General features: G+C 61.0%; 1 protein-coding gene across 1 annotated transcript in view; it reads right to left on the bottom strand.

Annotated features, from left to right (window-relative positions):
- Nucleotides 1-4,694: 4,694 nt before the first annotated feature.
- The window catches only part of TDRD9 (tudor domain containing 9), a 61,684-nt gene continuing 54,520 nt past the window's right edge, over nt 4,695-11,858 (bottom strand). The window contains exons 33-36 of the mRNA XM_024568108.4: nt 10,241-10,379; nt 7,526-7,644; nt 6,381-6,453; nt 4,695-5,245 (exon numbers count right to left, since the gene is read on the bottom strand). Of these exons, the coding sequence (XP_024423876.3) occupies nt 5,144-5,245; nt 6,381-6,453; nt 7,526-7,644; nt 10,241-10,379 (433 nt within the window). The 3' untranslated portion in view covers nt 4,695-5,143. The remainder of the gene's footprint in view (nt 5,246-6,380; nt 6,454-7,525; nt 7,645-10,240; nt 10,380-11,858) is intronic.

Genomic DNA, 11,858 nt, shown 5'->3' with positions numbered 1-11,858 from the left:
AAGGTCGCCTGCCAGGCTGGACTCAGACCCACTCACATGAACGCCATCTCCAAGCCCAGTGGCACCCGGAGGGCCAGGGCCAGGGCCAGGGCCAGAACACGGGACTGTGGGGGCACAGCTCCGCCCTCCCAGCCCCGTCAGCCCTTCTGTGTGCTGGGCTGCAGCCCCACTCGGTTGCCTGTGTCAGTCCCCCAGCCCGGCTTCTCCCTGAGGGCCCCAGCATGGGCCTGGGCCCTGGCCACAGTCCCTCTTTGGGAGCCACCCCTGAACATCCCACTGGCCACCCACAGCCGACAGACTCCTGTGCCAGCCTAGAAGCGGCCCCGCTCCCTGGGGTGTGCTGGCTCCACCAGGTTCCCGCTGCCAAACTGCGAGACCCGGGGGTTGGTTGGGCATCTTCCAGGGGCTGCTTCTGGCTCCGCTCAGAACGCGTCGGTTTGCAGCCGGCTGTGCCCAGGGCTCCCACAACGGACTTGGGGGTGACTTACTGGATGTGGCACCAGAAGCACAGGCAACATAAGCAAAAGTAGACAACTGGGACATCAAACTTAAAATTTGTGCATCCAAGGACGCAACAGTGTGAAAAAACAAAAAATGTGTAGGATGGTAAATTCTGTTTTCCCACAACAGGCAAGATGGACGAGGAAAAAATGTCCACAAAAACATATGACAAAGGACTTGTATCCTGAATGAACAAAGACCTCCCACAACTACATGACCAGGGATGGTGCAGAGGCTGGGGGACCCCCACCCCCGCTGCAGTGCCCTCTGCCAGCAAAGCCTGGCATTGCATCCCCGGGAACGCAGCAGAGTCTGCAGGCTCAGCATGACCAGGGGCCACACAGGGTGGGCTGGGGGCGGAGTGGAAAGGCTCCAACTAGCCGGGAGCAAACGCACCACTGTCACTTTGGAAGATAAGCTGGTTTCCTATGAAGTTACACCGCCCCCTTCTGGCGGACCCAGTAATCCCACCTCTCTTGGTGCTAACCAGTGAAAACACGTCTGGAAAGACTTGCTCCAGCAGCTCCATTCACAGTGGGCCCAACCGAGGGCAAGTGCAAAGCCCTTCAGCAGGAGGGCGGGGAGGAAACGAAGCCCAGAAACCCGGTGTGGCTTGAGAGCAGCTGGCAGGAAGGAGAATATGCTGCGGGACCCTGTTCCCCGTGAGTTTGGGCGGCAGCCAGCTGCGGGCTAACGGAGGTGGCTGAGTGGCATGGGTGCGTCGGGGATCAGAGCTGTGATGAGGCCTTGTGCGACTAGACTTCACACGACTTGAAAAGGGGGAGAGAAGCTTTGATTCAGAGCTGCATGAAAAAGGGGGGGACCCAGGAAGCCCTGCTGGCGTCTCTCAATTTTACATTGAACTAAAAGTCACTCCAGAATAAACCACCAACCAATAATATGCAAACATGTAACAATTCTCCAGGTAGTTTGTTAACGTGCTTCTACAAAGACCTAAGTTCTGCTCTGTCAAGATTTCTCATCAATGTTTCCAACTTTTCTCCCCGCCCCATGTACAAAGTTTTCCCTGATTGGCAGTTTGCAAGCCACAGGAGCAAACTTTTGGTGCTGCCGCAGAGGCGAACACTGCAGTTCTGGGGGACGAGGGCTAGGTGGCAGTGTGTCCCTGTCGCTGATGTCGCTCCACCCACCAGGACGGTCACGCTCCCTGCACACGCACTGTCTACTGACACCCGAGCACAAGGAGCTCGTCCTGAAAGGTTTCACGAAAGAGATGCTCTGCAGTTTCTAACTCCAGGTCTTCAAAGGCACAGCCTCAAGGATTCCTCCAAAGGAAGCCCGCTGCCTTTCCACCCTGTACCACTTTTCTGTTTTACTTAAAAATACCCTCTCCAGTGAACGTTCCGTGACAACTTCTTCGATATGAGGCGAGCACAGAGCACAACCCAGGGCACGCCGGGCACCTCTGCACCTGTCGTCCGCACGGGCGTGCCACACTCGGCCCTGCGCTGGCGCCTGGGTCCTCACTTGCCGTCGGGACTGGGTCGCGCGTCTTCTGTGAGCTGGCAGCAGAGGGGCACCTTCACGGTAGAGAGGACCGTCCCCCGAACGCAGGTGACCTGGAAACCGCCATGCTTCCTTCACGAGGAAGCCTGGGCCCTCAGGGAGCTGTGCCAGTGGCCGGGCTGCTCTGAGTTCAGGCAGGTGCCCTGAGCTCAGACGCACAGACACTTCCATCTGCCTGGGATCCTTCTTGGGATTTTTAATGCTTCTTCTGCAACCGAGCAGTCAATCGAATGTGTATTCTTTTACTTTTTAGAAAGTATATACTGTATCAGCCCTGGCTGGTGTGGCTCAGTGGATTGAGCACCAGCCTGTGAACCAAAGGGTCGCCGGTTCAATTCCCAGTCAGGGCACATGCCTGGGTTGCAGGCCAGGTCCCCAGTAGGTGGTGCTTGAGAAGCAACTACACACTGATGTTTCTCTCCCTTTCTCCCTCCCTTCCCCTCTAAAATAAATAAAATCTTAAAAAAATAAAAGTTTATACTATATCAAACAGCATCTACGTTTTTCACTGCCTGTAACACAGACCAAAAACAAGAGGCTTTTCAAAGGGAATTCCTCTCACAAGCGGTCCGTCTGGCGGCAGGCAGTCCGGGGATGGGCTGGGGGTGTGGCACCATGGTTGAGAGGACCCAAATTCTGCCACTGTGCATGGGGGGCTCCCACCATCACGCCCTCTCCAAGCTGAAGATGGCTGCGGAAGATCCTGCCATCAGGTCTGTGTTCCAGGGAAGTCGCCAGAAAGATGCCTGAAAGGACCCACCCAACATCTCCACCCAGGTGACGGAGGTCACTATGGGGAGCATGTCCTCCCCCATGTCCCTCTGTGCTCTGCATCCCCTCCAGAAAGGCACCAACACACATGAAGTTTGTACGTTGTGGGGGGCGAGGGGGGTGGGGGGCAGGTCTTTAAAAGACGAAGGGCACGTTTCCGCGTCGTCCTGCTCCCAGCCACCCTGCTTGAGAAGCCCCTCCAGGGGCCAGCAGTTCCCAAGTCCCCTCACAGGGCCACCCGGTCCCAAGGGGGACATGGGACCCCCTGGGCGGGCAGCACCGCTGTCCTCACTCAGCAGAGCCGGGGGTGGGGGCTGCTTCCAGCGCTCACCGAGGCTGCTGGTCTGCTTTCCAAGGAAGCTAAACACTTGCGATTTTACCCACAACAGACAGTGTTCTCCCTCCACGCCCCCTCAACAAACGGTGCGGCCCCCTCGTGGCCTTCCAGTCCCTTCCCTGCAGAGGAGCTGGGACGCTCCGTGTCCCTGGGCTATGAGAATTTGTTTTCTCCGGGGCCCCGGCCACACTCTTCTCCAAAAACCCCGGGGAAGGGCTCCACGGGTCGCTGTCCAGCCTTCATCACCTGCATCACGAGCATTTTCTCAACCCTCCTGGCTCGGCTGTGGTGCCTCCTGCTGCCGCACAGTCACCCATGTTCGTGTCTGCTCCCACAGCGCCCACTCCCAGTCTCCGTGAACAGGCCCGACAGCTCACCCGTCCACACACATTTAAGGCATTTTTATCCAGTTCCAGAAAGACACCTCCCTGAGGCCCTAAGGGGAACTGTATTCACCTGGGTAGTGACCTGACCTGGCTGCATCTCGGGGAGAAGTCTCCTCAGGCGGGCGCAGCCCTACGCCCTTCCTTGGAAACACCTGTCACCACACAGAACGTCTCCTAGGTCCCTGCGGCCACACTGGAGAACAGTGGTGGCTTTGTATCTCTGGCTCCTACCCAGGAGCCTTGCCAAAGCCCAGCGGGCGGGCGCGGGGCTAGGGGCACTGACCTCACGCATGCAGCCTGACACCTGCTTGTGATTTTGATGCCCCCGAGCCCTAGCTGACCCTCAGTTTCTGAGTGAAGTGGTGCTAGGACCCCGCCCGGCTCCCCGCCCATGGGACCCCGAAACCCACAGATGCCCAGGCTGCATACAGCAGCACGCAATAAGGCCTCGGTACCCACAGACTTCCAGCCACGGTTGGAGAACAGGCGCCGGCAAGTCCGCGGCCCAGGCAGGTTCCGCCTGTGCTGCTCGGGGTCCACTGCACCCTATCCCAGCAGAGGGTCCCCGAGGTCGTGCAGACGAGGGGTGCGGCAGCAGGCCCACTCATGAGGCTGGCCCTTGGCGGGCATCAGGGGGGCTCCTGCCGTTCCCTGATGAGGCAGCTCCGTGTGCCTGAACTGCTCACATAGCGTGGCTCGTGCCGAGCCAGGGCCGGAACGCCAACTGCCTGGACCTGCTGTGTGGGCCATGGGCATGGCCTTCCAGGAGCGCACCCCGGCCCCCCCGGCCCTCGTCTGGGTCCCCCCTGCACTGACAGGGCTGCGTGTTGCTGGCCACACTCCACCCCCACGGTGTGGCCTCTGCCTGCCAGGCCCCCAGGCAGCACCAGGGCCAGAGGTGGTCTCGGGGACCCCGCAGTGTGTGTGCTGTGTGGGCTTCCTCACCAGCTCGGCCTCTCCCGTTGCCACGGTTCCTGGCTCTGTCCTCCACAGGAGCCGACTTTGAAAAGAGGTCTCTGCTCCTTCGTCGGGTTTGCAAATCTGGGCTTTTGGAGCAAAATACATTTCAGCCTCCTGACTACAAACGGTCAGAAACAGGAACTTAAGTTCTTATTGCTCTTATTGTCTAGTGCTTTTATTATCTTAATAGGTATACTAGTTGCCAGGTAATCTCTCTGGTTCCCAAACTGCAGACTAAGAATTTTAATAAGTAAAAACCTAAAGCATACAAAACTGAACTTAGTTTGACCAAAATTAGACACTTTCCCTCATGAGGAAAGAACCAGAGGATCCCATGTGGTTCTGCCACACAGACGTGCCCCCGTGTGGCAAGTGGGCGGCTGGCGAAGTCGCGGTGACAGAGAGAATGCACAGGTGCCCTGGCCTGGGGCCACCCTGGGAAGCTCGTGGCAGACCTGGCTCTTGGCTCAGTGAGGTCATTCAGAGCGGCCCCCAGGCGCTCGACACAGTGACCTTCGGTTCTGGAAAAGACTCTGCCTTCCAGCCTGTCCCACCGAAGAAAGCCCTCTGTCCAGCCCCGGCCAGAGCTCCAGGTGCTGCAGACGCAGCGGGCGGGTGGGAACTGGCACGGGACGCTGCAGGCGGGGCCGCGGCAGCGGCGCTAGGGGCTGAGCACGACGGGCCTGTGCAGCTGGTAGAGTGAGGCGTCCTTCCCTCGGCTGCCCTCCCGCTCCGCCTGCTCCATGACCAGCTTCGGGTCCACCTAAGGGACAGAGGGGCATGTCAGGCTCGGCACCGGGACACAGAGGGAGACAAAATGAACACAGGAAATTAAACGCAGACAGCGCTGAGCGTTCCAAACGGTCTGCAGGACGCCTCGCTGCTCTCCCAGCACTTCACCCTTCAGATCTGGCCGGTCGTCTCTGCACTCACTGGACGCCCCCACGATCCCTGCTCAGCAGGCCCCACACCCCTCGCTGTGGGCAGGGCCGTGGCTCCATCACAGGCTCTCTCAGCTGGTTTCCTAGAGCACCAGCCTCCAAACACAATCCTGCTCTTAGCTTCCAACACTGGAGCCTGCAGGACAGGGGGCTGGCCCCGCCCTGCCACCACCCTGCAGAGCTGTCACCGCTGAGCTGGGTCTAGGACGAGTCCCGAGGGCACCGAGGAGGGGAGCCACCCTGGGCACAGAGAGCGGGCACGACGCCGCACAGGCAGCCTTCTGCCCCGGGCTGGGAGGACACACTCACTGAACGGCGGAGGGAGGAGGAACTGCCGTCAGCAGCTTTACCTCTGAGGACGTCCCTGTCTCTAGAATTAAAGCTTAAGAGCCTCCCCGGACCCGTCCCTTTCCCAGAAGTCACAGTTCATTCAGGTTTCTCACCTCACAGAGAGGGAACGAGACGGCACGCGAGGGCCCCCCCCACCCCCGCAGTCCACGCTGCTGTGGGCTGAACCGTGTCCCCAGGCGCACACGCCGAGGCACCGACCCCCACTGAGATGCTGCCAGGATGGGGACCAGGGCCAGAGGAGGTCGTGAGGGGTCCCGGAGACAGGGTGCACACCCTTACAAGAGGAGGTGACAGGAGCTTTTTCTCCTGACACACAGCAGGACGGTAGCCCTCCACCAGCCAGGAACAGGGTCCGTGCCAGAACCCACCTGCCCTGGCCCCCAAACTGCTGCTGCGTGAGCTGCCCCGTGGACGGAGTGTCCTTGTGGCAGCCCCGCAGGCTGCAAGGACAGCCAAAGCGGGCCAGACCCTGCCCGCTGCGCCCATCCCACAGGGCCGTGGCGTGACGCAGGTGTACTGTCCACAACAGCCTGTCCGGTCCACGCGCCCTCGCCAACGGCAGGGCCGCCCCTGGCCTCCCGTCCCTCCTGCCCACTGCTCACTCACCTGGTCCCACTCGTACGGCCTCTCGTGCCACCTGGGGACAATTCTCTCTCTTGGCTTCAACTGACAGAACAAACTACAATTTCAAGAAAGAGAATTAAGTCATCCTAGTGATGTGTCAGTGACTGGAAACGCCGCTGTGGTCTTTCCAGGAACACTGACCCCTGCGTGCTGTCCCCCAGAACTGCAGCCCCCCTAAGTCCGCGAGGTCAGAACACAGCGCTGCTGCGACCACAGGGCACTTCCTCCCGCTTACACGCGGACGCAGACACTGCAGGGGAGGCCCTCGTCCCGGGTCAGCACTGGGGAGCGGAGCTGGGGGCTCTGCCTCTCATCCGTGACAGCTGGGCACCTCCCCGTGCAGGGTTGGCAGCACTGGCTGTGACAGGGCCTGGGCTGTCCGCCTCGCACACGCACACCGACTGGGCCCGCGCCCGCAGGTACCACACAGGTTCACGCAGAAGCACTTTTACGAAGAACATCAGGGAGAGAAAACTAAATGAGCCCTGCCCACAACGCTGGAGAGCCCACCCAGAGTGGAGCAGAAAGTCACCCTGGCGTTGGCGCCACCTGCTCTCACACAGCTCCGGTCCCTGCAGCTCCGGACCCCGACTTGGGAAGGAGCTGCCATGGGGAGCTGTGAGGTGGCGGGCTGGCAGGCCTGGATGCCCCGGGAGCCCCTGTTCCTGAAGACCACGGGCCCTCCCCACCTCCTCTGAGCTGGCCAGGCTGGCCTGGGCTTCTGGCCCCAGATCCGCCTGAGTCTGGCCATGGGGCACCCGGTCAGGGATGGAGGGTCAGGATGCTTTTTCCCAGCCCCGTTCCCAAGGAAGCTGGGCTCTCAGCCTGCAGACCCCTCTCTCCCCGGCCCCTGCCAGTGGGCACCGTGCTCCCAGTGGCTTCCCTAGGCCCGGCCATGCTCTCTGCAAGGATGCCTGTGTCCCGTTTGCCTCGAACTAGCCCACGTGAGGATGCCCGAGAGTGCCGGCCCAGGGCCAAGGGCACCCTGGGCAGGAGCAGCTGCTGCGCAACGGGCCGGTGCCTGCACCGGGCACATGGCTGAGGCCGCCTGCTGCCCAGTGACGTTCCCACAGCGTCCGGCTCTCCTGGGGTGGGGGGCGGAGGGACCCACAGCATCTCACACTCACCCTAAAAGCTTCTGCCGGGCATTGTCCTGCAGCTGCGAGACTCTCTCCGGCCCAAGGCATCTGGACCCGTTCGGTCCGTCACACACGAGCTTGTTAATCGCGGCCCTGAGAATATTGATCTGTAACAGACGCAACAGAGGCGCTCAGGGCCCTGCTGGACCACACACGGCTGCACAGCTGAGCAACTCAGGAGCATCTGGAGTTCACGGGGCCAGTGATAAGACCTCGGGCAGATCATTAAGACAAGCCACATCAATCACCAGTATTGTAACTGCAGAGACAGTAACAAAGGAAAAATTAAAAGCCAGCAAGTAAGTTTCTGACTTTGTAGCCAGCACCCTTTTTGAACCTCTCCCTTAAACTTTAGCCTAGTCGGCCGTGGGTGGACCCCCTCCAGTCCACCCAGATCGCACACTCCCCTCGCTGCGTGACACCTGCAGGGGGCCTGAGGAGCGCCTTGCCCCAGGGCTTGCCACCCGGAATCTGGTCCAAGCATTCCCGGAAAAGCGGCATGGACGGATGCACAGACGGACAGAAGGACAGACGGCGCTCGGGCGCTGCCCTGGTCTGCCTGCCCCCCATTCCCATGGTGTATTTGTCACAGCCCCCACCCCCGCCCCGGTTTTTGAGCCGGTCCTCACTTTCCGGCACAAGCAGCCCCAGGCTCACCCTGGCCTCTCCCTGCCCAGTCTGGCCACCACGGACTCTAGGAGCCCTGGTCCCTTTTGCTGAACGAGACTAGCAGAAACCGCGGTCTGCGCCCCAGGCCCCCGGGCTCGCTGGCACATGCTGGCAGGACTCTTGCGCGCACAGAGGCCCTTCAGCTGCCCTCCCACCGATCCAAAGACAAGACGCCCGCTCCCACCACCAGCTACGTGTTCCGCCGCAGGCACACAAAAAGCTGTCCTGGGACCAGCTGGCTCTCCGCCAAGCACAGCAGGTGTTGGTGTGGACCCTCAGGGCGGCCGCCTCACTGGCTCCAGCCCACCCTTCCAAAGCCCCTCCCTCCCCGTCCACAGCAGTGCAGTTGTCCCTGGTTGGGGGAGGGGGAGGTGCCAACCACACACACTGGGGTTCTGCCTCCTCCACAGGACTGTCCACAGGTCTGACAAATGAACACTCGTGCACCTGCCGCCAGGCACCACGCAGGCCGCTGCTTCGCTCTGTGCTGTCGGTCACGCCCCTGCCCCTTGACTACTGGTCTGTGTCTGTCCGAGTTCAGTGCTGCCAGGAAGTCACGTGAGCAGAATCCTAAAGTGTGGAGGCCCGGCCAGGCTTCTCTCCCTCACGGCACCGGTCACCCTCCTTCCCGCTGAAGTGGGCCCACGGTTCGGCCGCCAGGCTCCCCCACCCGGGTGGAAGGATGGCCGGGCTGTTTCTGGGTTCGGCAACAGGAACTCTTGCGTGCTTCGGCCAGCCGTCCCACACGGGTTTCACGTGGATGCCAGTTTCAAGTCTCGTGAATCAACACTTAGCAGGGTCTCGTGCAGGTGTGTGTTTAACTTTCAACAGCCTTCTCTTCCGAAAGAGCCTCCCGCTCTGCGTCCCCAGCAGCAATGGGCAGAGTGCCTCGGCACCAGCCCTCGCCGTGTGGTCGCTGTCAGCTGTCTGGGGCTCAGGGGTCCGCGCAGGTGAGCGTGGGTGGGTCGTGGTGGTTTCAGCTGGCCTTTTCCCAGCGATGTTTGGCCTTGAGCACCGTGTCACGTGTTCACTGCCACCGTACTCTAGTTCAGCTGCTTGTCTCACACACAGAGCCTTAGAGCTCTTTACCACTGCGGGTGGAAGGCCTCCATCAGATCTCGTGTGCAGCTCAGTTTCTCCCTCTCAGGGCCCCTTGCAGAGCAACCACTCTGGAGTCCGACCAGGCCTAACTAGCCCATTCTTCCTCACAGACCGAGCTCTCGTCAGGTCCAAGGTCACACGGATTTTCTCCTGCACGTACTTCTGGAAGTTTTACAGCTTAAATTTTGCCAATTCCGTCTGTTACCTGAGGACTATTTGTAAGCCTGACACTCCCCACGTGGCAGAGCAGTCAGCTCAAGTCAACAGGACCCTGTGCAGAGACCTGGCCCTGGCCCCGCAGGAAGGGCCCTGTGCGGTCAGGACCCGGCGCCTCCCGCAGCGGCACAGCCCCGCTCCATGCAGGCACACCACCTCCGGGGACCTCACGGAAGACAGAGGAGTTCTGGAGCAGCGCTTGTCATAGCGTGTGCAGTGAGGGATCAGCTAAACAAAGCCTTCCAAAGTGCCAGAGAACGGAACCACGAGGACGACGAAACCCGAGCACAGAGAGCGCACAGAGCGACAGCCCGAGTGCCTCACTGTCAGGCTCGGAAGCTGTGGAATCGCTGGTCTGCCTGCTGCAGGTTCCGAGGCCTCCCCTCCCCAGCAGCGCGGGCCCTGTGCTCTGCCCTGGAGGACGGCGGGGCAGGACCTGGCCCTGCTTCCCTGACATGAACCAGCAACACGGGCCTGCCCTGGAAGGAGACCAGGTGAGAGACCCACAGCCATCCAGGTGCTCAGTCCGCCAGCCAGGAGCACTCACTGTGGCAGGAGACACCGGGGAGCAGCCGGGGAGCAGCACACAGCTCTATGAGAGGGGCTGCGCGGGGGTCCCGAGCCCCCCCAGGGCCCGTCTGAGCGTGTGGGTGGGCGGGTGTCCCAGCAGCAGGACCAGGAGCAGAACGCCCGCCGCCTGGGGACGCGCGGCCTCACCTCCACAATGTCCTCCACGCTGAGCTGCACGTCGAACGCCAGCTCCATGTCGTGCTCCGGCAGGACGGGGGCGCCCGTGGCTGGGCTCCACCCCAGGCCGCAGAGGACCCCCGTGTAGCACTTCCCGGCCCGATCGACCCTAGACGGAAAGTTCGAGAAGAGTTAACACGCCAGAGTCGGCCGGCCACCATCGTAAAGCACACGGAGCCGGCCTAAGCTCTGCTGGCCCCAGTACAGCAACTCATCCCCGGTTCTACTACGTTAGAATTAACGGAGTGCGTGCAGTTGTGCTGCTCCCCTCTTCAGGGTCCTAACTCTCACGGCGGCAGACGAGACAATGTAAGAAATTTTTCTGGCTGTGTGGTTTTCTGCCCCCTGAGTTCTTCCCACACGTTCGCGATTTGAGAGACAAGGCCCGGCACTTAGTGAGCGCTCACACGGCATGTACACACCGTCCCACCTGAAACCGCACACCTTACACACAGCAGCGGGCACACCCTGAGCACTGGCGCATGTCCCTCATCTCCCCAGGCCTGTGCTCCCCTCCGCCTGTCCATGCTGCCACCTGTCCAGGCCCCCCTCTGCCTGCTCTCCAACAAGTCCACACCTCCTCCTGCGTTCTCCAGCCCACTTCCCACAGTGAGCGTCGGCTTCCCACACACCCACTCGCCTTGCTGCCCTGCTCAGGGGCGTCTGTGGCCTCCTCTGGCATTTTGCACACCAGGCCCTACCAGCCGAGGCCCAGTTCCGTCTCTGCCGGCTCCTCCACATTGTCTCAAGCCACGTGCTCGTGCCCCCCGCTCCCCTCCAGGCCCCTTGACAGCCCGGCTCCCCCAGCGGAAACCACTCCACCCCAGCGCTTCCCCTGTTCCGGTGTGAGTTTAAATGCCGGTGCTATGGCCCGTCAAGGACTCAACAAATCATCATAAGGAGACATTAACACTGAATACCTTTGAAAGTACTTTGCTAATTTTCTTTGACTCTTAATCATCTGAGACCTTCTCCTGCCACCTAGATCAACAGCTTTGATGGAATAATCGAGGCAAAACCAGAGTTTCCTTCTCAGCCCTAAAGACACACAGACACACTTCTCTTTCCCTGGGATGGGAACAGAGAAGAGCCGCTCTGCCTCAGCTCGGAGCGGAGACTCACAGCTGACGCTCACACTCGGTGCGGAGGGCTTCCCGCACCAGACAGTCACACAGCTCTTTAGGCAGTAACCACCCCCCGGCCCATTACTGACCAAGTGTAACTCACTGTTTCTGGTTACATGACCGGAAACCGTTCCACAGCCCAGCAGTGGCCAGGGCTCTTCGAGGTCAGGAACATGAGCCACTTCCTCAGTGCCCGCCCCGCTCGCCAGTGAGGACAGTCCCAGGAGACCCGGCCTGGAACCGACCCACACTAGGGCAGTGACTCTGCCCACCTGCTCCAAACCTCCCACCAGTGACGGTGACCAGAGCACAGGGTCGACTCTCACGTGAACCTAGGACACAGTCACTGCGGCCACGGAGACAACAGCCCCGCCACGATGTGCCTGCTCACACTGAACACTGCGGAAACCGCGAGAGGGGCGGAGCGAGCCGCCCACGGGAGCCCACCGGGCCGGGGCACCCCA

The sequence above is a fragment of the Desmodus rotundus genome, chromosome 7 (assembly GCF_022682495.2).
Source record: "Desmodus rotundus isolate HL8 chromosome 7, HLdesRot8A.1, whole genome shotgun sequence".
NCBI lineage: Eukaryota > Metazoa > Chordata > Mammalia > Chiroptera > Phyllostomidae > Desmodus > Desmodus rotundus.
Note: the sequence above shows the minus strand (reverse complement) of the source record. Positions and strands in the feature narration are given on the sequence as shown.